The sequence below is a fragment of the Amblyraja radiata genome, chromosome 6 (assembly GCF_010909765.2).
Source record: "Amblyraja radiata isolate CabotCenter1 chromosome 6, sAmbRad1.1.pri, whole genome shotgun sequence".
Lineage (NCBI taxonomy): Eukaryota > Metazoa > Chordata > Chondrichthyes > Rajiformes > Rajidae > Amblyraja > Amblyraja radiata.
This window is the reverse complement of record NC_045961.1, coordinates 93390350-93417537: the sequence shown is the minus strand read 5'-3', so window position 1 is coordinate 93417537 and position 27188 is coordinate 93390350. Positions and strand designations below refer to the sequence as shown.

At 45.4% G+C, this 27188-nt stretch overlaps 1 protein-coding gene across 4 annotated transcripts in view; it reads left to right on the top strand.

The window, feature by feature from the left end:
- atp10a (ATPase phospholipid transporting 10A (putative)) overlaps nucleotides 1-27188 on the top strand; it is a 434067-nt gene that overhangs the window by 385019 nt on the left and 21860 nt on the right. For all 4 annotated transcript variants that reach the window (XM_033023252.1, XM_033023255.1, XM_033023254.1 and 1 more), the window contains 3 exons: nucleotides 5237-5363; nucleotides 12988-13172; nucleotides 23455-23785. In XM_033023252.1, coding sequence (XP_032879143.1) covers nucleotides 5237-5363; nucleotides 12988-13172; nucleotides 23455-23785 — 643 coding nt within the window. The remainder of the gene's footprint in view (nucleotides 1-5236; nucleotides 5364-12987; nucleotides 13173-23454; nucleotides 23786-27188) is intronic.

Sequence of the window (27188 nt, the reverse complement as noted above, 5' to 3'; positions counted from 1 at the left end):
GGGAAAGATTTAATAGGAACCTGAGGTGAAACATTTTCACGCAAAGAGTGGTAGGTGTACGGAACGAGCTGCCGGAGGAGGTAGTTGAGGCAGGTACTATCGCAACGTTTAAACATAGAAACATAGAAAAATAGGTGCAGGAGTAGGCCATTCGGCCCTTCGAGCCTGCACCGCCATTCAATATGATCGTGGCTGATCATCCAACTCCAATGTTTTAAGAAACATTTCGACAGGTATACATGGTTAGAACAGCTTTAGAGGGATATGGCCCAAGCGCAGGCAGGTGGGACTGGTACACATGGGACACGTTGGCCAGTGTGGGCGTTGGGCCAAAGGGCATGTTTCCACTGTAAGGCTCGATGACTCTATATGTGTATTAGTCCGTACCTGAGCAAATACACCTCACAGAAGGAAATGTGTTCGACAGGGTAGCCAATCATTGTTGAACTGGAGTTTGCTCAGACTGTGCATTGAGATCTTTTCAGTGGTGCCTCAAGTCTGAACCAAAAAGCACTGGAAATTATACAACAATCAAATAAAATGTTCAGCTGCTGTGCTGACTGGTCTGTTTTGTAATGTACCACAATTGAATATTGCTTGTCCATTACATATGATCCTGTCCAGTGTTTCAAGCTCCATTAATCCAATAATTCAGTTTTGTTGCACATTTAAAACAATTGCAATGGATTTAGACGATTAAAATATAAAACAAATGTACATTAATAAAGAAAGAAAATAAATTGACTGCGTAATGTAGAAATATAACTTGAAAACAGTACATGTATTTGTCATTTTGAAAGAGTAAGATTAATGCATTTTGGTATTGTGATCTGTTTTCATTGTATTAAATCATGAGAGGAATAGATCGGGTAGAGTCTCTTGCCCAGAGTAGGTGAATCGAGGACCAGAGGAAATAGATTTAAGGTGATGGCAAAAACATGTATTAGGCATCTGAGGGGTAACTTTTTCACATAAAGGGTGAATGGAACAAGCTGCCAGAGGAGGTAGTTGAGGCTGGGACTATCCCAACGTTTAAGAAACAGTTAGACAGATTGAACAGGTTTGGAGAGATAAGGACCAAATGCAGGCAGGCAGGCAGGACTAGTGTAGCTGGGTCATGTTGGCTGGTGTGGGCAAGTTGGGCCGAAGGGCCTGTTTCCACATTGTATCACTATATGTGTTCCATCCAATGAAAATTATAACTTTAGCTTTTTCTTTTAAACTTTGTTTTCAGTCTAAAGATGGGTTTGAAATTTTATTCATCATTTAAAAGCCGTTGGATGAAGAAAGAGTCTTTCCTCTATCAGTCAAGGAATTCCTTGCTTAAATTAATGAACTATATTCAGGGCTCTTCATGAGCTCCTAACACTGAACATTGCTGCCTCTACAGGGCAATCACAACCTTGCACTAAATGAAAGAGTCTTCATTTTTACAGCATCTTTCACAATCCCTGATGACCCAAAAATAGGATGCAAGCTATTTTAAGTCAAATTAACTAACTTCATGTTTTTTTAAGTTTCAGCACAATGTCGGAGCTTTGGCAGATTGCAAACAGCAAATTCTAACATGCAGCATTAATAACCTGGTAATCTATCACTGATGTTGATTGAGAGATGTCCACCGTGGCACAACAGGGTGGCACGTTGCACCTACAGTTAGCACCAACTGAGGAGATATGGGTTCGATCCTGACCACTGGTGTTCCGTGTGTGGAACTCCCTGTGGCCACGTGGGTTTCCTCCATCTGCCCTGGTCTTCTTCCAAAACCGGGTCGGTGGCATAGCGGTAGAGTTGCGGCCTTACAGCGCCAGATTCCCAGGTTCGATTCTGACCACGGGTGCTGTCTGTACGGAGTTTGTACGTTCTCCTGTGACCTGCGTGGGTCTCCTCTCACACTCCGAAGCCGTACAGGTTTGTAGGTTAATTGGCTTGGATTACATATAAATTGTCCCTAGGACAGTAGGATAGGATAGTGTTACTGTGTGGGGAGCGCTGGTCGATGCGGACTCAGTGGGCCGAAGGGGGCTGTATCTCTAAACTAAACTAAACTATCCCACAGATGCACCAGCATGGCTGCTGTGAAATTACCCCATAGTATAGGCAAAGGATTTAAAGGGCATGTGAGAGAGAACAAGTTGGAGTGTTCCCAGGACAATCCCAAAAGATTTTATAAATACATAATGGGGAAAAGGGTAACTAGACAGAGAGTTGGGACCTCTCAGGAATCAAAGTGGTCACCTCTGTGTGGAGCCACAGGAGATGGGTAAGGTCCCCAATGAGTATTTCTCCTCTGTATTTACCGAGGAGAAAGACAGTAGGACGGAGGAACTTGGGGCAGTCAATGGAAGTGTCTTGAGAGCAGTCAGTGTTACTATCAAAGAAGTACTGAAGGTACTATCGTGTATGAAGGTAGACAAATCTCCAGGGCCTGATCAGATATATGCGAGGACATTGTGGAAAACTAGAGAGGAAATTGCGGGAGCCCTGGTTGAAATTTATGAGTCGTCCTTAAATACAGGAGAAGTGGCGGAAGACTGGAGGGTGGCAAATGTTGTGCCTCTGTATTTAAGAAGGGCTGCAGGGAAAATGCTGGGAACTATAGGCCGGTGAGCTTAACAGATGGAAAGTTACCGTACTATGGAGTATTCTGAGGGATAGTTTATACAGGCATTTGGATGGGAAAGGGCTGATTAGGGATAGTCAGCATGGTTTTGTACGTGGGAGGTCGTGTCTCACAAATCTGATTCAAGGTGAAGAGGTAAAGATTTAACAGGAATCTGTGGGGTAACCTTTTCACATAAAGGGTGGCGGGTGTATGGAACAAGCTGCCAGAGGAGGTAGCTGAGGCTGGGACTATCCCAATGTTTAAGAAACAGTTAGACAGGTACATGGATAGGACAGGTTTGGAGGGATATGGACCAAGGGCAGGCAGGTGGGACTCGTGTAGCTGGGACATGTTGGCCAGTGTAGGCAAGTTGGGCCAAAGGGCCTGTTTCCACACTGTATCACTCTATGACTCTAGTTCTGCAGAGAACTAAAGAAAGTGGGATTGCCCATTGAATGAACTGTGAGCTCTTTCTCAATTAATGGACTTCCGATCATATGTTAATGCTAACAATCAGTCTAATCTCACCCTCACGGTTCATTGACTGGTATTGTGGAGCACAGAAACAAGCCTTTCACCCACCGTGCTAACTACAGTATTTTGACCAACTACACCAAACCACATTGCACCCATACCCTTCTATGTCTTGCCTATTTATGTGCCCGTCAAATAGTCTTCTAAATGTAATGATTGAATCTGATTTCACCACCTCTTCTGGCAGCGAGTTCCAGATATCAAACACTCTCTGCGTGGAGTGTTTCTCCTTAAAACCTCTTTTTCTCACCGTAAAACGATGCCCTCTTTTCTTTTGACACTTCCACCCTGGGGAAAACACTTCTGATTATCTACTCTATTCAAGCCGTCTATAATTATCTATCTCTACAAGGTCACCTCTCAGAATCTTATCCTCCAGAGGTAAAAAGCCTGACCTATCCAGTCTCGCTCCAATCAAGACAACATGCTGAATAGTTCCCTCTGCACTCTCTCCAACACAGCCACATCCTTCCAATAGTGGGGTGACTGGAGTTGCATACAGTCCTCCAAGTGAGAGCCTGAAGAAGGGCCTCGACCCAAAACGTCACCCATTCCTTCTCTCCAGTGATGCTGCCTGTCCAGCTGAGTTACTCCACCATTTTGTGTCTATCTTCGGTGTAAACCAGCATAGAGTGCCTTCCTACACATGTGTTCTAACCATGTTCAGGAAGGAACTGCAGATGCTGACTTTACACTAAATGTAGACACAAAATCCTGAAGTAACTGATTGGGGTCAGGTATCAAGCTAAAATGTCACCTATTCCTTTTCTCCAGAGACACTGCCTGACCCGCTGAGTTACTCCAGCATTTTGTGTCTTATCTTCAGTGATCTAACCAATGTTTTTTTAAAGTTGCAACCTTATGTCCTAACTGTTATATTCCTAAGAAGGCAAGAATGCCATATGCACGGTTCACCACCCTATCCACCGTTTGTTGTAACTTTCAGGGACTTGAAACCCAAGCTATCTCAGTTGAGAATCATTCTTTAGCTGTGCTTATAGCCTAGGGCGACCTGACCCTCTTTGCTATCCACAACACCACCATCTTTTGTGTCATCTACAAGTTTACTACTTTTACCTCCTACAGTCCTATCCATGTACCTGTCTAAATGTTTCTTAAATGCTGCAATAGTACCTGCCTCATCTACCTCCTCCGGCAGCTCGTACCATACGCCTACCACTCTTTGCATTAAAACATTATCACTCGGATTCCAATTAGATCGTTACTCCAGTCACCTATGTCCTTGTATGAAAAGACATTAAATTGGATGAAATATTAAAGTCCCAGTAACAATCCCTGCCACACACCATCTACATGCCGATGCCTCTGGTTGAAAGTACATGTGCTCAGACTTCCTCTTTTCCCTGGTCAGGGAATGAACTGATGGCAGGAATACAACCAAAGTCCAAATAGTGCTATAATTGCAAATTGCCTCCCTTCATTTTAACAGAGTCCTTAGTTTTATAGGAAGCACAAGAGACAACAGATGCTGGAACATGTAGCAAAGAAAGGGCAGTGCCTGGAGGAACTCAGGCAGCATCTGTGGAGGATTATAGACGGTTGCCACTTTGGGGTCAAAGTCCTTCTTCTAGACTGAAAGTTCTTGTTTTTTTTCTCTCCTTAGTTTGATGTTTTGTTTAGTTTAGTTTAGAGATACAGGGCAGAAGCAGGCCCTTGGGCCCACCGAGTCTGCACCAACCAGCGATCCCCGCACATTAACACTACCCGACACACACTAGGGCCAATTTTACATTTACACCAAGCTAATTAACCTACAAACCTTTAAAGTGTGGGAGGAAACCGAAAACCCACGCAGGTCACAGGGAGAACGTGCAAACACCGCACATTCAAGCACCCGTGGTCAGGGTCAAACCTGGGTCTCTGGCCCTGTAAGGCAGCAGCTCTAACGCTGCGCACCGTGCCATCCTATGGTTAAGCCGCCTATAGTTTGATCGGCCAGATGGTCAGTTATGCTGTTTTGTAGTCCAAATTATACTCGAGCATTTGTGATTTTTACAACTGGTAATCCTTGTGGGGGAAAAAAGTCTTGAACGTTCTTGGCCTTGGCCTAAACTTTATTGCTTGTCATCATTTCAGATCCTGCATAAGGAAGAGTATGCACACTGGCTGGAACACCGCTTGGAGGCAGAATCTGCTGTTGAAAATAGAGACGAGCTTCTGTACCAGTCAGCAGTATGTTTGGAGACTGACCTTCAGCTGCTAGGTATGAGATAACTCTCGAGGTGTTTCCATCAGCCTTAGATAAGCACATCTGTGCCGTGATGTATTGAGTCTTAAAATCACGTAGTCGGCAAAAACGTTCATGTTTATCTTTGGAACTCTGCGCCTGCAGAGAGCCTGACGATGTATGGGATTTTTCCATCACACTGACTTTCATTAATAAGGTTTCAATAGAACGATAACACCTGGATAACAAACAACATCAATTAAGTAAAAGCAGGTGTTTCCACATTATGGAAGAAATACATCTGTCCTACTTTCGTTAAAAAAGCACAAAAAAGTTAAATCACCTTTACTGTAAACTCAAATAAGTTTAAAGAAAAATGTAAAAAGGAGAAACAAGGAATTGCAAATGTGTTTAAGAAGGAACTGCAGATGCTGGAAAATCGAAGGTAGACAAAAATGCTGGAGAAACTCAGCGGGTGCAGCAGCATCTATGGAGCGAAGGAAATAGGCAACGTTTCGGGCCGGGCCGGTCTGAAGAAGGGTTTCGGCCCAAAACGTTGCCTATTTCCTTCGCTCCATAGATGCTGCTGCACCCGCTGAGTTTCTCCAGCATTTTCGTGTACCAAGGAACTGCAGATGCCAGTTTACAAAAGTGCTGGCATAACTCAGGTGAGGCAGCATCTCCGGTGAACATAGGTGATGTTTCGGGTTGGGACCCTTCTTCAGACTGATTGTAGTGGGGGCAGGGTGGAGAAACCTTGAAGAAAGGAGGGACAGAACCTGATCTACCTATCACTCACTAGGCGTTGTCCTGCCTCTCCCCTCATGGAGCTTTGTTTTAATTTTCAGAATTAAAGGACGTTCTTTTAGGAAGGAGACGAGGAGAAATTTATTTAGTCAGAGGGTGGTGAATCTGTGGAATCCTTTGCCACAGAAGGCTGTGGAGGCCAAGTCAGTGGATATTTTTAAGGCAGAGATAAATAGATAGTTAGTATGGGTGTCAGAGGTTATGAGGAGAAGGCAAGAGAATGGAGTTAGGAGGGAGAGATAGATCAGCCATGATTGAATGGCAGGGTAGACTTGATGAGCCGAATGGCCTAATTCTACTGTTATTCCTTATGACCTTTCATCCCCCTCCCCCCCTACCAATTTCTGAAAAAGGGTCCCAACCCGAAACGTCAGCTATCCATGTTCTTCAGTGACCTGCTGAGTTACTCCAGCACTTTTTGTCCTTTTTTTAATACTAATCTAGTCAATTCTTCTTCTCCTCTGTCATACGATACGATACAATAGAACTTTATTTATCCCGGGAGGGAAATTGTTCATGTACCCTCCAATGAGATTAATGGGCTCAAGTATGTGAAGGATCCAAAAGGTGGAGGTTGTCATCTAATTCCTGGTCCACCATTGTTCAGTGTTGGAAAATGGCAAGGGGAGTTTGCCCAGCAAGACTTTGGGACGTTGGCCTTTACAAAGGAGCGCTGAACTTGCCAGCACTTGAAAGGGATGAAGCCGGCAGTATCATCTGGGAAAGTGGGAAAAGTCCGTGAAAATCTGTTCCATCTATTAGCTGAGCTATGATTCTTTGTAGGGAAATCTGCTCATTTTAATCAGAATTCATGCCAAGTTAATCATGTCAAGCTGCCAACTAGGTGTAAAAGGATGAGAATGGTTACAAAGTCAGAATGATATAGATAGGCTCATAACAGATCTCAAAGTGATTTCTGATTTGACATTATAGACACTCGCAGACAGGAAAATTGAGTAATTTGTCTGTTATTTTTGGCATGTTTAGTTTAGTCTAGAGATACAGTGCGGAAACAGGCCATTCGGCCCACCGAGTCCGCGCCGACCAGCGATTCCCGCACATTAACACTACCCTACACATTCTAGGGACAATTTTTACATTGTAAAGCAAACCAATTAACCTACAAATCTGTGCATCTTTGGAGTGTGGGAGCAAACCAAAGATCTCGGAAAAAACCCACACAAGTCACGGAGAGAATGTACAAACTCCACACAGACAAGCACCTATTAGTCATGATTGAACCCGGGTCTCTGGCACTGTAAGGCAATAGGCAATACACTATAGACAATAGATGCAGGAGTAGGCCATTTGGCCCTTTAAGCCAGCATCGCCATTCAATATAATCATGGCTGATCATCCCCAATCAGTACCCCGTTCCTGCCTTCTCCCCATATCCCCTGACTACGCTATCTTTAAGAGCCCTATCGAGCTCTCTCTTGAAAGTATCCAGAGAACCGGTCTCCTGAGGCAGAGAATTCCACAGACTCACCACTCTCTGTGAGAAAAAGTGTTTCCTCGTCTCCGTTCTAAATGGCTTAACCTTTTTTCTCAAACTGTGGCCCCTGGTTCTGGACTCCCCCAACATCGGGAACATGTTTCCTGCCTCTAGCGTGTCCAAACCCTTAATAATCTTTTATATGTTTCAATAAGATATCCTCTCATCCTTCTAAATTCCAATGCATACAAGCCCAGCCGCTCCATTCTCTCAGCATATGACAGTCCCGCCATCCCGGGAATTAACCTTGTAAACCTACGCTGCACTCCCTTAATAGCAAGAATGTTCTTCCTCAAATTAGCTCTACTGGTCTACCGCTATACCACCATGCTGCCCTGTATTATGTATTATTAAATAATGGACCTCTTTTATTTTTCAGTTTGACAAGTATGAATGCCTGGGCAACTAGTTTTCTTAATTCAGTGTATGTTAGTGTAAAATAAGAATACCTATATGGTGGTGAATCTGTGGAATTCATTGCCACAGAAGGCTGTGGAGGCCAAGTCAATGGATATTTTTAAGGCAGAGATGGATGGATTCCTGATAGGCATGGGTTTCAGGGGTTATGGGGAGAAGGCAGGAGAATGGGGTTGAGAGGGAAAGAGATCAGCCAAGGCGGAGAAGACTTGATGGGCCGAATGGCCTAATTCTGCTCACGTCAGTCATACATTTATGAATATAAATACATCAACACTTAGACTGTACAGGAATATTTGTTAAGGAAGGAACTGCAGATGCTGGTTTAAACCGAAGATAGACACAAAAAGCTGGAGTAACTCAGCACGACAGGCAGCATCTCGTGAGAGATGGAATGGGTGATGTTTTGGGTCGAGACCCTTCTTCAGACTGAAAGTCATGGGAAAAGGAAACGAGAGATCTGGAACAATGAATGAATGATATGCGAAAAAGTACCAATGATAAAGGAAACAGGCCATTGTTAGCTGTTATATTGGGTGAGATCGAGAAACTGGTGCACCTTGTGTGGGGGAGGGATGGAGAGAGAGGGAATGCACTGGTTATGAAGTTAGAGAAATCAAATTCATACCACTGGGCTGTCAGCTGCCCAAGTGAAATACGAGATGCTGTTCCTTCCTTCAATTTGTGTTTAGCCTCACACTGACAATAGAGGAGGCCAGAAAGGTCTGTGTGGGAATGGGAAGGAGAATTCAAGTTTTTAGCAACTGGGGGATCAGATAGGTCCAGGCGGACTGACCGAAGGTGCTCAGCGAAACGATCACTCTATGGAATATTTGTTAAGTTGTCAATCGTTACTGTTTTAATTTGTTTTGAAAAAACACAAGCTTTTAAACTTATAACCCTAAACTGATGAGTGTTGTAAACAGTTCAGTTGTAACACCTTCGCCTGAACCTACCTGATCTCCCGGTTGCCGGACACTTTAACTCTCCTTCCCATTCCAACTCAGACCTTTCTGTCCTCGGTCTCCTCCATTGTTAGAGTGAGGCTAAATGCAAATTGGAGGAACAGCATCTCATATTTCGCTTGGGCAGCTTACAGCCCAGTGGTATAAATATTGATTTATCTCACTTCAGGTAGCCCCGGCATTCCCTCTCTCCTCTATCCCTCCCCCACACAAGTCACACTAGCTTCTCGTTTTCACCCTAATAATAATAATGGATGGGATTTATATAGCGCCTTTCTAATACTCAAGGCGCTTTACATCGCATTATTCATTCACTCCTCAGTCACACTCGGTGGTGGTAAGCTACTTCTGTAGCCACAGCTGCCCTGGGGCAGACTGACGGAAGCGTGGCAGCCAATCTGCGCCTACGGCCCCTCCGACCACCACCAATCACTCACACACATTCACACACATTCACACACAGGCAAAGGTGGGTGAAGTGTCTTGCCCAAGGACACAACGACAGTATGCACTCCAAGCGGGATTCGAACCGGCTACCTTCCGGTTGCCAGCCGAACACTTAGCCCATTGTGCCATCTGTCGTCCCTACAAACAGCTTACAACGGCCTGCTTCCTTTATCATTGTTACTTTCTTGCATATCTTTTATTCGTTGTTCTTTATCTCTCCACATCGCCGTCTATATCCCTCGATTCCCTTATCCCTAACCAGTCTGGAGAAGGGTCTCGACCCGAAACATCACCCATTCCTTCTCCCCAGAGATGCTGCCTGTCCCGTTGAGCTACTCCAGCTTTTTGTGCCTATCTTCAGTTGTAATTTCATTGGAATTGATCATTGCAGCTGGAGAGAGGAAATATGTTTAATGATAAATATTTAAAGCACGTGCGTGTGTAAAAAAATATGTTCTTGATCTAGCGCTATCTATGGAAGGGATTGCCAGCAGCATTCTCTGCAAAATATCCCTTTGCTTCACCAGAGTAAGGTGGCTTCCTTTGCAGTAATCCATTTTAAAAGTTGAATTGTTTTAAAACTTCAAATTGTTGTGTGATAAATCACATCTGCTGTGATAGTGAAGGTATGAAAGTTTGCATCGGTAGTGGGATTTATGAATTCAGATGGGAGAACTCGACATTTGTGAGGTCGTATATTATCTTAGAAAAGCAGCTGATAGCTGCAAATGTGACCAAGGTCGGGAGTAAATCCAGGCTTTAGGAAGGCAGCTGAAACTTTCTCCTTGTTCTTTACAATGTCATCCGGATGATATGCGTCAGTGCCACAAGGCAGCTGAGCTTCTGTGTCGTGGAATATGTGTCAGGTGCCTTGCTTTACTTTTATCTACTACATGTTTGGGGGTTTCCAACCAACGTATGTGGTCAGTTTACCACAAGTCACCTCTCCCCGTGTTTTGCACAAGATAACATCTGTGGTCCTCTTCGTCCTATTGCTCTTTGTGTAAGTTCATAAGTCATATGAGCAGCCCATCAAGCCGACTCCACCATTCAATCACGGCTGACCTATCTTTCCCCCTCAATCCCATTCTCCTACCTTCCCACAACCCTTGCCACCCATACTAATCAAAAAACTGTCAATCCCTGCCTTAAAAATACGCAATGACTTGGCCTCCACAGCCGTCTGTGGCAATGAATTCCACATATTTACCACCCTCTGACTAAAGAAATTCCTCCTCATCTCATTTCGAAACGTGTCTCCTTTTAGTCTGAGGCTGTGCCCTCTGGTCCTAGCCTTTCCCACTAGTGGAAACATCCTCTCCATATCCACTCCATCCAGGCCTTGCACTATTCAGCAAGTTTCAATGGGGTCGCCCCTCATCTTACTAAACTCCAGCGAGTACAGGCCCAGAGCCGTCAAACGCTCATCATATGTTAACTCAATCATCCCCGGGATCATACTTGTAAACCTCCTCTGACTCTCCCCAAACTGCTCACAATGCTCCAAATGCGGTATGACTAGTGCCTTATAAAGTCACAGCATTACATCCCTTATATTCTAGTCCTCTCAAAACTAACACTAACATTGCATTTGCCTTCCTTATAACTGATTCAACTTGCAAATTAACCTGTTGGGAATCCTGCACGGGAATCTCCTTGCACCTCCAACACTCCCAAATCCCTTTGCACCTCCTGTAGGTCTCTGTCGGGCCTATTTACGTTAGGAGGGATTCAAAGCCATGAAGCAAGCTCCCACTAATTCAGACTACGCCTTTGCTCCTTCCAAACACCCACTGGGTGTTAATTAAGAGTCTGCTCTGTAGTTCTTCAAATTAAAGAATGCTTCCATTCGATTGAGTGATTGAAAGATACAGCATGGAAACGGGCCCTTCAGCCCACCGAGTCCACACTGACCACCAATAACCCACTTCTATATTATCCCACTTTCTCATCCACTCCCTCCACACTTGGGGGCAATTTGACAGAGGTCAATTAACCTACAAACCCACACATCTTTGGCACAATAAACAATAGGTGCAGGAGTAGGCCATTCGGCCCTTCGAGCCAGCACCGCCATTCAATGTGATCATGACTGATCATCCCCGTTCCTGCCTTCTCCCCATATCCCCTGACCCCGCTATCTTTAAGAGCCCAATCTAGCTCTCTCTTGAAAGTATCCAGAGAACCGGCCTCCACCGCCCTCTGAGGCAGAGAATTCCACAGACTCACAACTCTCTGCGTGAAAAAGTGTTTCCTCATCTCCAATCTAAATTGCCGCTGGAGGAGACATACCACCCAGAGGAAACCCATACGTCTCAGAGAGAACGTGTAAATCCCACGCAGCCAGCTCCCGAGGTCAGGGTCAAACCCGTGTCTCCGGCCCTCTGAGGCTGCGCCACTGTGCATAAATAGTGCAGAATAATAGAATAGAATAGAATAGTTTCTTGGCGCGCGGCTACTGAATTGGAACAGCCGTTTTCTGAGATGCTTCACCACATTGGACAGTCTTGGCGGGGTTGTTTTCTTGTCACCTCTTTTCATGCTGTGCAATGAGACAAGAGTGTTTCATTGTCAAATGTCCCAAACAGAACAAGGACATTCTTACTTGCAGCAGCACAACAGAATATGTAAACATGGTAGATAGACACAAAATGCTGGAGTAACTCAGCGGGTCAGGCAGCATCTCTGGAGAAAAGGAATGGGCGACCTTTCTGCTCGAGACCCTTCATCAGACTGAGAGTGAAAGAGGGGGAAACTAGAGGTATGGAAAGGTACAAAATAAAGCCAATGCTTTACTATGCTTACTATGTAAGACAGTACTCTGTACTCTGTAAACATTATAATAAACAAAATACAATTCCATAAAGGTCTCGACTGAAATATCATCAATTCCTTTTCTCCAGAGATGCTGTCTGACCTGCTGATATTCCAGCTTTTTGTGTCTATCTTTGGTTTAAACCAGCATCTGCAGTTCCTTCCTGGATATATATGTCTACATACATATATGTGCATATGCTGACACAAAAAATGCTGCAGTAACTCAGCTGGAGTAAGGCAGCATCTCTGGAGAGAAGGAATGGGTGACGTTTCAGGTCGATACCCTTCTTCAGTGATATATGCATATGTATATGTGTGTGTGTGTATACACACACAAACACACACACACACACACACACACACACACACACACACACACACACACACACACACACACACACACACACATTAATAGTGCAAATAAAACAAAACTAATGCCCCAGACTCTTTCATTCATTTGTTCTATATCTCAAGTCGTCAACTATCTCTCTACATCACCGTCTATATACCTCATTTCCCTTTCCCCAGACTCTAGTCTGAAGAAGGGTCTCAACCCGAAACGTCACCCATTCCTTCTCTCCAGAGATGCTGCCTGTCCCACTGAGTTACTCCAGCATTTTGTGTTTATCCCCCAAGTCTACGCACTTCAGAGCTTGTTTGGAGGATGGTGTGAGTTTTATTTTCACTTCTGTATCATCTCTCATCTGTTCAGGAGCCACAGGCATCGAAGACCGCTTACAGGACGGTGTCCCCGAAACGATAGCTAACCTACGGAAAGCGGGTTTGCAAATATGGGTCCTCACCGGAGACAAACAGGAAACGGCCATCAACATCGCCTACTCTTGCAAGCTCCTCGGTCAAGATGGAGAGCTCCTCACCCTCAATGCTGAATCCCAGGTGAGTGAGCAAGATTCGCGCTGTCGACCAGAAGTTATGTTGTCAAGCCGGAAAGGGTACAGAGATGTTGCTGGGACTAGAGGGTCTGAGCCAGAAAGGGGGCGCTGTCCTGTGCGCAGCTGCCCTGCCAGCAGTTGTCTGTCTTTTCACCGTTTTATTTTTATTTTTAGTTAGTTAAAGTGTTTTGTTTGGAGGTCTAGACTTTTTTGTGCGGGGGGTGGGGGGGGGGGGAGGGGGAAACTGCCTTTCAGGGTCCCTACATGGTGGGAGAGGCAGCTTTTCTCCGGGCTGCAGCTTCGACCCGTCCTCGCGGTCTACCAGCGGGCCTGGAGCGCCGTTTCCTGTCGCGGACCGCCCAGGACCTCGGCTTCGGCGGCGGCACAGCGCTGGAGCGCTATCGTGGAGCGGGCGATGCCTTGCCTGGGTCGCCGCGCTGGAGCTCCGGTGAGCTGAGACCGCCGGGAACAACATCGCGGAGCTGCGGGACTGTGGAGCGGCCAGCTGCGGGCGGCGGCGCCGAACTTTACACCGGGAGCCTGGGATCTCGCGACGTGATCACCAGTTGTGGAGCTCCATCCGGCGCAGCCTTGTCGGCTTCGGAAGCCGCGGCCTCCAGTACGGAGGCGGCCGTTCCAGGGTTCCCATGCCGCTGTGAGGACTCTCCCGACGCCGGAGCACCACCACCCGGCGAGAACGGCCAGGAACATCGGGCCACCGTAGAGGCAACTGTGGAGGCCTCAATAGGCCCGACTATGGGTGAACTGGGGTTGGGGACTGGACTTTGTGCCTTCCCTCATGGTGGGAGCCATTGTGGGGGGATGTTCTTTGTGTTTAAGACTCTCATTGGTGTTATGTCTGTGTTCTTTTGTGTGCTGCAAAATGGCAAAAAGCATTTCACTTCATTACACCTCGGTGTATGTGAATGTGACTAATAAAAACCTTTGAATACTTTGAGCTATAGGGAGAGGTTGAGTAGGCTGGAACTCTTATTCCATAGAGGGTCATATTCCTCAGAATATGTGATTCTGTTCCATTCTATTTGTAGTTTGTTTGGTTGTTTGTTTGTTTGTCTTTTTGCACAAAGTCCGCGAGCATTGCCACTTTTCATTTCACTGCACATCTCGTATGTGTATGTGACGAATAAACTTGACTTGACTTGAGCGCAGGAGGATGAGGGGTGATCTGAGAGTGGTGTATAACATCATGAGAGGAATAGATCGGGTAGATGCAGAGTCTCTTGCCCAGAGTAGGTGAATCAAGGACCAAAGGCCATAGGTTCAAGGTGAAGGGGAAAAGATTTGACGGGTGACTTTTTCTTTCAATTGAAAACCAGAACATGAAAACGTAACAATATTCCTAATGCAATTTTAAAACAAAAATTCTGGAAACATTGCACAGAGTTTAATTTTCTAATGTGCACAATTTGGCACGTTATAGTTTCTTCTTAAAGTGTCTCTTTTAAAGCAATAGTAGCATTTTCATGACAAGTTGGAAAAAAAAATGACATTGAGTAAGCTGTGGAAGTAGAATTAAAAACAGAAAATTCTGGGAATACCAGAAAGGCGGATAGAAGAATGTAAAATTATGAGAGGGATAGGCAGCGTAGACGCTGAGAATCTTTCTTGCAGGATTGAAATATCAAATACCAGAGGGCACAGCTTTAAGGTGAGAGGGGAAAAGTTTAAAGAAGATGTGCGGGGCAAGTTTATTACACAGAGGGTGGTGGGTGTCTGGAACACACTGCTAGGGGTGGGTTTGAAGGCAGTTACGATAGTGGCGTTTAAGAGACTTTTGGATGGGCACGTTGATATGCAGGGAATTCACCAGTTCATAAGTGATTGGAGCAGAATTAGGCCATGCAGCCCATCAAGTCTTACTCCGCCTTTCAATCCTGGCTGAACTATCTTTCCCTCTTAACCCCATTCTCCTGCCTTCTCCCTATAACCCGTGGCACCCAGAATGGAGAGATATGGATCATGTGGGGGCAGATAAGAGATGGTTTTTGGCATCATGTTCGGCATGGACATAGTGGGTCGTGGGGCCTGTTCCTGTGCAGCAATATGTTATGTTCTGTGCAGAGAGAAACAGGTTTAAAGTCAGAGCATTCTATTATTTTTATTGCAACATTTTTGTTCCAGCTTTTGCGAACATTGAACAGTTGTGATATGTTTAATTTAACTCTCAGTTTCGTTTCGTTTCATTGATGAGCCAGCATTGCAAATGAAAAACTGAAGAGTTTCATTTCATCCAAAAGCGAACTTACATTTGAGGCAGTTTGCAAATGCAAATGAAGCGAGAATAATCAGGGAGCATCTGTTAGTTTCAGCAGATGTCAGATCAGTGCACTGCTTGGCAGCTTTTCCAAAGCCTTGCCAAATTTAACAGTGTGTAAGTAATTCCTGTGAGTGTTTTTCCAAAGAACTGACTCTGATCCATAAAGTACCATATATACAGGGTACACCACAGAAGGCTTTGACCTGTTTTAATATTGTGCCTTGGCATGCACATCAACACACTTAGCAACTAATCATAAGACATAAGAGGGAACGCAAAAGAAGGCGAGAGAGATTGCTGTTGGCCTCGAGACTGGAAGCCAAAAAGTTACGGTATGGAGAGACATTAAAACAAGCTGCTCAGCGGGTCAGGCAGCATCCATGGAGGGAGACAAAAATGCTGGAGAAACTCAGCGGGCGAGGCAGCATCTATGGAGCGAAGGAAATAGGCAACGTTTCGGGTCGAAACCCTTCTTCAGACTGAAGTCTGAGTCTGAAGAAGGGTTTCGACCCGAAACATTGCCTATTTCAATAGACAGTAGGTGCATTAGTAGGCCATTCGGCCCTTCGAGCCAGCACCGCCATTCAATGTGATCATGGCTGATCATCACCAATCAGTACCCCGTTCCTGCCTTCTCCCCATATACCCTGACTCCGCTATTTTTAAGAGCCCTATCTAGCTCTCTCTTGAAAGCATCCACCACCCTCTGAGGCAGAGAATTCCACAGACTCACCACTCTCTGTGAGAAAAAGTGTTTCCTCGTCTCCGTTCTAAATGGCTTACTCCTTATTCTTAAACTATGGCAATTGGTTCTGGACTCCCCCAACATCGGGAACATGTTTCCTGCCACTAGTGTGTCCAAACCCTTAACAGTCTTATATGTTTCAATGAGATATCCTCTCTTCCTTCTAAACTCCAAAGTGTACAAGCCCAGCTGCTCCATTCTCTCACCATATGACAGTCCCGCCATCCCGGGAATTAACCTTGTAAACCTACGCTGCACTCCCTCAATAGCAAGAATGTCCTTCCACAAATTAGAGGACCAAAACTGTACACTCTAGGTCTCACCAGGGCCCTATACAACTGCAGAAGGACCTCTTTGCTCCTATATTCGATTCCTCTTGTTATAAAGGCCAACTTGCCATTCGCTTTCTTCACTGCCTGCTGTACCTGCATGCTTACTTTCATAGACTGATGTACAAGGACCCTCAGATCTCGTTGTACTTCCCCTTTTCCCAACTTGACACCATTTAGATAGTAATCTGCCTTCCAATTTTGCTACCAAAGTGGATAACCTCACATTTATCCGCATTAAACTACATCTGCCACGCATCTGCCCACTCCCCCAACCTGTCCAAGTCACCCTGCATTCTCATAACATCCTCCTCACAGTTCACACTGCCACCCAGCTTTGTGTCATCTGCAAATTTGCTAATGTTACTTTGAATCCCTTCATCCAAATCATTGATGTATATTGTAAATAGCTGCAGTCCCAGCATCGAACCTTGCGGTACCCCACTACTCACTGCCTGCCATTCTGAAAGGGACCAGTTAATCCCTACACTTTGTTTCCTGTCTGCCAACTACTTCTCTATCCATGTCAGCACTCTTCCCTTCTCCAGCATTTTTGTCTACCTTCGATTTTCCAGCATTTTCAGTTCCTTCTTAAACATCCATGGAGGGAAATGGACAGACAGTGTTTCAAAAAGGGGCTCTGTTTAGTTTGGTTTGGTTTAGAGATACTGTACAGCATGTAAACAGGCTTTTCGTCCCACCGAGACCATGCCGACCAGTGATGCCCTGCACACTACCATTATCCTACACGCACTTGGGACAATTTGCAATTTTTACCAAAGCCAATTAACCTACAAACCTGTACGGCTTTGGAGAGTGGGAGGAAACCGGAGCACCCGGAGAAAACCCACGCAGGTCACGGGGAGAACGTACAAACTCCGTACAGACAAGCGGCCATAGTGAGGATCGGACCCGGGACTCTGGCGCTGTAAGGCAGCAACTCTACCGCTGCGCCACCGTGCCTTCCTCTGCCTCAGACTGATGGGGCAGAGGGCAGGTAGCTGGTTAAGAGTGGCGAGGAAAAGGGGTGGGACAAGAGTTAGCAGGTGTTCAATAGATTCATCTGAGGAGGGGCTGGTTGGTAGTTGAGTCAGGTAGGGATGAAAGATGGGTGGAGATAGTACTCAAAGCCAGTGGTGATCAGTGGGAAAGGCAAAGGGTGTAGATGGTGGAATTAGATAAGGAAAGTGAAGGGGAGTGAAGTGCCAAACCAGAGGAGGGAGGGTTTAGAGAACCAATAATTTTCCTTCTACAGAGGGTAAAATAGGTCATCCTGAGTATGTAATTTTTTTTAACGGAGTTTAGGTGCTGCTGGGACGTGCAGGTTTTTTTTTTTTGCACATCCCTAACAACTCTTGACATGAATTGCGAGACCTTGGTCTCATCACTCATGCTCTGGAATTGCACTTGATTCCAGAGCAGGTAGGAGTAGTAGGTTCATGGGTGGTATTTCCGAGCCAGTTGAATATTACAACGGCCCGGTACAATCGGGCAGCACAGTGGCACCACAGTAGACTTACTACCTGACAGCACCAGAGACCAAACTTCAATCCCGACTACGGGCGCTGTCTGTGTGGAGTTTGTACATTCTCCTTGTGACCCGGTGGGTTTTTCTCCGGGTGCTCCGGTTTCCTCCCATATTCCAAAGACGTGCAGGTTTGCGGTTGAATTAGCCTCTGTAAATTGCCCCTGGTGTGTAGAATAGAACTAGCGTGCGGGGATCGCTGGTCGGCGTGGACTCTGTGGGCCGAAGGGTCTGTTTCCACGCTGTATCTTTTCTGTATTTTTCACACAGAGAGTGGTGAATCTGTGGAACTCTCTGCCACAGAAGGTAGTTGAGGCCAGTTCATTGGCCATATTTAAGAGGGAGTTAGATGTGGCCCTTGTGGCTAAAGGGATCAGGGGGTATGGAGAGAAGGCAGGTACAGGATACTGAGTTGGATGATCAGCCATGATCATATTGAATGGCGGTGCTGGATCGAAGGGCCGAATGGCCTACTCCTGCACCTATTTTCTATGTTTCTATCTCTAAACTAAATGTTTTGCAACCAGTTTTCTAACCCAGATTTATCGTATTCATCGTGTCTAAATTCTTTGGTTGATGTGGAAGTGGAACTCTTTGGCATCAGTGCAGGCCTCTGGGTTGCTCATCCAGTAATTGAACCACTCTGCTCCACCACCCCCTGAGGAGTGGAGATTGATTAGATCTTTGAGATAATCAGGAGTCAATGGCCCAGATCATGCCACGGGCTAGCAAGTGGCTGAGAAGACACCAACCATCTCGCTAGAGCCTGCACATCAGCCTGCTCCAGCTTTAATTACAAAGACGCAGAAGGATGCCATTCAGCCCATCCGGCCCATGCTATATTTCAGCAGACTAATCCCTTTGCTCGCATTTCACCCAGAGTTGTGAATCTGTGAAATTCTCTGCCGCAGAAGGCAGTGGAGGCCAATTCACTGGATGTTTTGAAGGGAGAGTTAGATTTAGCTCTTGGGGCTAAAGGAATCAAGGGATATGGGGAGAAAGCAGGAACGGGGTACTGATTTTAGATGATCAGCCATGATCATATTGAATAGTGGAGCTGGCTCAAAGGACCGATGGCCTACTCCTGAACCTATTTTTCTATGTTCTATGTTTCTATTTCGCACTCCTTATTATCTCTCTACCCTGCAACTTATTCTATCTCAAAAGACCCGTCGATTCCCTTTCGATCTTTTTTGCCCACAGTCAGGGCTAAGTTACAGTTTCCTATCTACTTCTCTGCGAGATGTGAGGAAGCTGAAGCACCTGGCAGGAACATGGGGTGGTCTACACAGGCAGCACCCGAGGTCAGGATCGAACCCAGGTCCCTGGAGCCATGAAGCAGCAGTACTAAGTGCTGTGCCACCATGTCTCTGACCTCGTGCTCTGTTTCAGTTTCAGTTTGGTCTATTGTCATGTGTACCGAGGTACAGTGAAAAGCTTTAGTTGCGTGCCAACCAGTCAGCGGTAAGACAATGCATGATTACAATCGAGCCATGTACTGTGTCTTGAATAACCATTGATTCCAGGGGCATTCCTTCACTGATTGAGCCAAAGGAATGATTATGCCGTGTATATTTGCCTATTCATTTCAATAGGTTTGCCAACTTTCATTAGAGTGGTACATGATATTTTTTATGCATTATTGTTTTAATGCTTCAAGAGAATGTCGTAATTCTATTGAAGCATTGAATGTATTGTCTTTTAATTGTTTTTTCAACCATGTTGATGGATTCTTGATACATAAGGAAATGAAATAGAGGGGAGAGAGGATTGTGGAGTTCAGGTTACAAGCAGGTCACCCAAGATTTTATCAAATGCCAGCGAAAGGATGGATAGAAACATAGAAACATAGAAATTAGGTGCAGGAGGAGGCCATTCGGCCCTTCAAGCCAGCACCGCCATTTATTGTAATCATGGCTGATCGTCCCCAATCAATAACCCGTGCCTGCCTTCTCCCCATATCCCTTAATTCCACTAGCCCCTAGAGCTCTATCTAACTCTCTCTTAAATCCATCCAGTGATTTGGCCTCCACTGCCCTCTGTGGCAGGGAATTCCACAAATTCACAACTCTCTGGGTGAAAACGTGGCCCCTTGTTCTGGACTCGCCCAACATTTGGACATTTTTCCTGCATCCAGCTAGAACTTGTCCATTCCTGTTATAATTTTATGCTTCTATAAGATTCCCCCTCATTCTTCTAAACTCCAGTGAATACAAGCCTAGTCTTTTCAATCTTTCCTCATATGACAGTCCCGCCATCCCAGGGATCAATCTCGTGAACCGACGCTGCACTGTCTCAATCACAAGGCTGTCCTTTCTCAAACTAGGAGACCAGAACTGTACACAATACTCCAGATGTGGTCTCACCAGAGCCATATACAACTGCAGAAGAACCTGTTTACTCTTGTACTGAAATCCTCTTGTTATGAAGGCCAACATTCCATTCGCTTTCTTCACTGCCTGCTGTACCTGCATGCCAACTTTCAGTGACCGGTGTACAAGGACACCCAGGTCTCGCTGTACTTCTCCCTTACCTAACCTAACCCCATTGAGATAATAATCTGCCCCCTTGTTTTTGCCGCCAAAGTGGATAACCTCGCATTTATCTATATTATACTGCATCTGCCACGCATCTGCCCATTCACTCAACCTGTCCAGGTCAACCAGCAACCTCCTAACATCCTCTTCACAGTTCACACTGCCACCCAGCTTTGTGTCACCCGCAAACTTGCTAGTGTTGCTCCGAATTCCTTCTTCCAAATCATTAATATATATGGTAAACAGTTGCGGCCCCAACACCGAGCCTTGCGACACTCCACTCGCCACTGCCTGACATTCTGAAAAAGGACCCGTTTATTCCTACTCTTTGCTTCCTGTCTGCCAACCACTTTTCTATCCATGTTAACACCCTACCCCCAATAATACCATGTGCTCTAATTTTAGTCACCAGTCTCCCGTGCGGGACCTTATCAAAGGCTTTCTGAAAGTCTAGATACACTACATCCACTGGCTCCCCTTCATCCATTTTATTTGTCACATCCTCAAAAAATTCCAGAAGATTAGTCAAGCATGATTTCTCTTTCATAAATCCATGCTGACTTAGACTAATCATTTTACTGCTATCCAAATGCCCCATTATTACCTCTTTAATAATTGACTCCAGCATCTTTCCCACCACCGAAGTCAGACTAACAGGTCTGTAATTCCCCGTTTTCTCTCTCACTCCTTGCTGTTCTCCTGCTCCTTTTGTAAGTTGCTCGCATTTGTCCTAGGATAGTCCTTGAAAATTGAGCTGCTCCACAGACCCAGAGCGCGACACAAGATTGGTGGGGAGGGAAATCGATTAGATCCTGGTTTCACTTTGTATTCGGGGTCAAGTTATGAAGAACGATCGTGTGGTACTCCACTGGCACAAACAATTAAATAATCCTGAATTTATGGCTGAAACTAACAGGAGGTACAAAGCATGCAGGAAGGAACTGCAGACGCAGGTTTACACCGAAGATAGACACAAAATGTGGAGTAACTCAGCGGGTCAGGCAGCATCTCTGGAGAAAAGGAATGTGCTGTTTCGGGTCGAGACCCTTCTTCAGACTCAAATAGGTCTCGACCCCGAAACGTCACCTTTTCTCCAGAGATGCTGCCTGACCCGTCGAGTTACGCCAGAATTTGGTGTCTATCTACTATGTTTACATTACAATTAAAATGCAGAATACTTGTGCGAGAAACTTCAGGATAAGCACTCAACTAAGAAAACCAAGCCCAAAGCCCAAGTATTATCTAACTATCCAACTGATATTCCATCTTATGCTATGTAAGTACAATAAATAACTGCATGCAAAAAACAGCTAGCTACATGTTAACTAGCTCTTTAAAAAACTAATTGTGTAGATGCAAGTATATCATTGGGGTTATCATGTGGGAACCTCCCTTCACTGGTGTTTCGTTGATGTTTAGACAAGAGTCAAGTCATGGGCCCCTCGGGCTACATCAAAACGATAGCAGGCAGCCTAAGAAGCCTAACCTCCTTTACGCAAACCGCACGTCAAAAACCTTGCCGTGATATTTGAAGTTTGACAAACAAGTCAATGCTGTGGTAAAAGCTAGCATCTTCCAGCATCGCACGATAGCTAAAATCAAACCATTCCTCCAATTCGACGACCTTGAAAAGATCGTCCACACATTCATCTCCTCCCGCCTTGATTACTTCAACTCCCTATACACTGGCATCAGCCGATCATCCCAGTCCCGCCTGCAATTGGTCCATAACGCCGCAGTGAGACTTCTGACGGGTACCCGTAAAAGGGACCACATCACCCCGATTCTGCCCTCTCTCCACTGGCTCCCAGTGCGGTACGGAATCAATTTCATGCTCCTCCTATATGTATACAAAGCCCTTAACGGGCTTGTCCCCACCTATATCAAAAATCTGCTAACCCACCATTCTACCTCCAGGTCCCTCAGATCAGCCGACTTGGGGCTACTTACTATCCCGTGGTCCAGGTTTAAGCTCAGGGGCGACTGCGCTTTTGCGGTTGCAGCCCCTAGACTGTGGAACAGCATCCCTCTCCTAATCAGAACTGCCCCCTCCATTGACTCCTTTAAGTCTAGACTTAAAACCTATTTCTACTCACAAGCGTTTCTTGAGGTCCTCTGAGGGAGCGCTCTATGTATGTATCTATGTTTGTATTGTTGATCTATGTACCACTGTATGTAGCATGGTAGTACCTGCACTGATGTAAAGCACTTTGGTCAACGAGAGGTGTTTTTAAATGTGCTATAGAAATAAAATTGACTTGACTTGACTTGACTTGAAGAGTGTTTTATTGTCATGTGTCCCAGATAGAACAATGAAATTCTTACTTGCTGCAGCACAAAAGAATATGTAATCATAATAAATAATATAACAAAAACTCTGAAAAAAAAGAACAAACAATAACAGTATAATAATAATAATAATAATAATAATAATAATAATAATAATAATAATAATAATAATAATAATAATAATAATAATAATAATAATAATAATAGTATATTGAAGTTCATAGCTTATGAAGTTGCAGTGTTCAATAGCCTCATGGCTGTAGGGAAGAAGCTGTTCCTGAACCTGGACGTTACAGTTTTCAGGCTCCTGTACCTTCTTCCAGGTGGCAGTGGTGAGATGAGTGTGTGGCCAGGATGGTGTGGGTCTTTGATGATGTTGGCTGCCTTTTTGAGGCAGCGACTACCATCCTCTATGTTTACATGTGCTGTTGTGCTGCTGCAAGTAAGAATCTCCTTGTCCTGTTCGGGGACATATGACAATAAAACACTCTTGACTCTCTTGACTCATCTGAGGTACAAAGCAGCTGATATAATGGATGAGATTGGCCTGCTTCTAACACGTGATAAACTCCATTGTCAACAGGAGAGCTGCGCGGCTCTGCTGGAGCAGTGCATAAGCCAGGTAGAATCAAAGAGTCCTCTGAACAAACGCTCGCACGCCGCTGCAAACGGCGCGGTCGACTTTGTCCCATCGAACGGGACCTCACCGAGCTCCGCCGCACTGCGACACAACTTCAGCTTGGTGGTCGATGGAAGGACGCTGACCTTTGCATTGGAGAAAACACTGGAGGACAAGTTCCTTGCACTAGCCCAAAGTTGCCGCACTGTGTTGTGCTGCCGTTCCACGCCATTGCAGAAAAGCATGGTGGTCAAACTGGTCCGGGACAGACTAAAAGTGATGACCTTAGCCATAGGTAAGCATGTTTAGTTTGACTCGCAATGTTATTGAGATCACCGCACACGCTCCCTTTGCTTCTGGTTACATGTTGTCTCAAATGCCGATAGATCAAATGATAGATTTTTGGTTATTACTTGGCAGCTGGTTAGTAGGGTGGTACAGAGGCACAGCTGGTAGAGCTTCTGTCTCACAGTGCCGGAGACCTGGGTTCGATCCTGACCTCAGGTGCTGTCAGTGCGGAGTTTGCACGTTTTCCCTGTGACCAAATAATATTACTGCATAGCCTATCAGATTAATCTGACTCATCGGTATCCTATCCCGCAATATCTTCATGCAACGTTAGAGTTGCAGCCTTACAGCGCCAGAGATCCAGGCTCGATCCTGACAATGGGTGCTGTCTGCATGGAGTTTGCATTTTCTCCCTGTGACCGCATGGGTTTTCTCCAGATGCTCTAGTTTCCTCCCACATAGAAACATAGAAACATAGAAAATAGGTGCAGGAGTAGGCCATTCGACCCTTCGAGCCTGCACCGCCATTCAATTTGATCATGGCTGATCATCCAACTCAGTATCCCATCCCTGCCTTCTCTCCATATCCCCTGATCCCTTTAGCCACAAGGGCCACATCTAACTCCCTCTTAAATATAGCCAATGAACTGGCCTCAACTACCTTCTGTGGCAGAGAATTCCACAGATTCACCACTCTCTGTGTAAAAAAATGATTTTCTCATCTCGGTCCTAAAAGACTTCCCTCTTATCCTTAATCTGTGACCCCTAGTTCTGGACTTCCCCAACATCGGGAATAATCTTCCTGTATCTAGCCTGTCCAACCCCTTAAGAATTTTGTAAGTTTCTATAAGATCCCCCCTCAATCTTCTAAATTCTAGCGTGTACAAGCCGAGTCTATCCAGTCTTTCTTCATATGGAAGTCCTGCCATCCCAGGAATCAGTCTGGTGAACCTTCTCTGTACTCCCTCTATGGCAAGAATGTCTTTCCTCAGATTAGGAGACCAAAACTGTACATTCCAAAGAGGTGCAGGTTTGTAGGTTAATTGTCTTCAATAAATAGTCCCAAGCGTGTAGGATAGAACTAGCGTACGGATGTTTGTTGGTCAACGTGAACTCTGTGGGCCGAAGGGCTTGTTTCCACGCTGTAGCTCTAAAACTAAACAGAACTGTATGTGTAGGGAAGAACTGCAGATGCTGGTTTTTAATCGAAGGTAGACACAAAATGCTGGAGTAACTCAGCGGGGCAGGCAGCATCTCTGGAGAGAAGGAATGTGCGACATTTCGGGTTGAGACCCTTCTTCAAACTGATCAGTCTGTGGAAGGGTCTCAACCTGAAACGTCGCCCATTCCTTCTATCAATCTCAAGTTTGGTACTGCAGAAGAATTGAACTCCACTGTGTAAATTGGGTAGAGTAAATACATTAGGTGGTCCAACTCACTAAGACAGTTCCAAGTTGGACTTAGTTCATGACAGTTGGAGGGTATTGATGGGCAACATTTGATGAGCCCAAAATCCCCACAACCTCTCATATGAAACAGTATATTCTGAATGTCCTAACATCTTAATCTTAACATTTTGTTCCCCGCTGCTCCAAAGAAATTGTTCCGATTTATTCTTTAATTTTCTAAAAGAACTTTCTTGTTATATCTCCCTTATTCTTTGCACTCAAGGGAATATAAGCCTACACGAGATAGCCTGGCATTGAAATTAACGTTTTAGCCCCAGGTATTAATAAGGTGATGTAAATATTAATAACCACCGGTCTATTGGGAGTAGAGTAACATTTCTGTTTATGATGCCTGTCTTCACTGCATTATTTCCAGCAGGACGTGTACTAGATCACGGACAATATCCAAACAAAGCCTGCCGCGTCCCCTTTCCCTGCTGCTGGCTGTAAATAATGGCCCAGACATAATAATCACAGGATTACGGAAGTTGGATGAGGGTTTTAAAAGCTTATGTTCTCCAGGTCCACACGGTGCTTCTTGACTCTGCAGTCTCAGTGGATGTGGAGAATCGGAATAGTTGAATTAACACCAAGCACTCCACAAGCTGTTGCCAGATCTATAGAGCTTACCCAAGTAATCGGATGCTTAGTTATTTCTGTAGTGGAAGGCAGCGTTTAACGTTCTCTTCAATAAAAAGGACATTAAGCGCTGGAATAACTCAGAGGGTGGGGCAGCATTCCTGGTACATTCTTTTGTTTCTGCATTTTCCGTTTAGTTCAGTTTAAAACTTGCCGTAGTACAGAGAAGGTTCACCAGACTGATTCCTGGGATGGCAGGACTTCCATATGAAGAAAGATTGGATAGACTCGGCTTGTACTCGTTAGAATTTAGAAGATTGAGGGGGGGATCTTATAGAAACTTACAAAATTCTTAAGGGGTTGGACAGGCTAGATGCAGGAAGATTGTTCCCGATGTTGGGGAAGTCCAGAACAAGGGGTCACAGTTTAAGGATAAGGGGGAAATCTTTTAGGACCGAGATGAGAAAAACATTTTTCACACAGAGAGTGGTGAATCTGTGGAATTCTCTGCCACAGAAGGTAGTTGAGGCCAGTTCATTGGCTATATTTAAGAGGGAGTTAGATGTGGCCCTTGTGGCTAAAGGGATCAGGAGGTATGGAGAGAAGGCAGGTACGGGATACTGAGTTGGATGATCAGCCATGATCATATTGAATGGCGGTGCAGGCTCGAAGGGCTGAATGGCCTACTCCTGCACCTAATTTCTATGTTTCTATGTTTCTAAAGAAAGAGCTAGGAAACAGGCCCTTTGGCCACCTGAGTCTGTGCTGACCAGCGATCCCCGTACACTAGCACTACCCCCACACACATTAGGGACAATGTACAATTTTACTGAAGCCGATTAACCTACAAACGTGGACGTCTTTGGAATGTGGGAGGTAACCGGAGCACCCGGAGAAAGCCCTCATGGTCACAGGGAGAACGTACAAACTCCGCACAGACAGCACCTACAGTCAGGATCGAATCCGGGTCTCCGGCACAGTAATGGCCCTGTCCCACTTAGGAAACCTGAACGGAAACCTCTGGAGACTTTGCGCCCCACCCAAGGTTTCCTTGCGGTTCCCGGAGGTTCCCGGAGGTTTTTGTCAGTCTCCCTAATGGTCGAAAGTGGTTTCCGCTTCTTCTATGTTCCGGCGATTATTTCAAAAAATTCAAAACCGGCCGCGACTAAAAATTGGTTGCCGTTTTAAAAATCGTTAATTTTTTAGTCGAAGCCGGTTGCGATGCTAGTTGCAGGTGGTTGCCGGAGGTTGCAGGTAGTGGAAGGTAAGACCTTCCACTACCTGCAACATAGAAGAAGCGGAAACCACTTTCGACCATTAGGGAGACTGACAAAAACCTCCTGGAACCTCCGGGAACCGCACGGAAACCTTGGGTGGGACGCA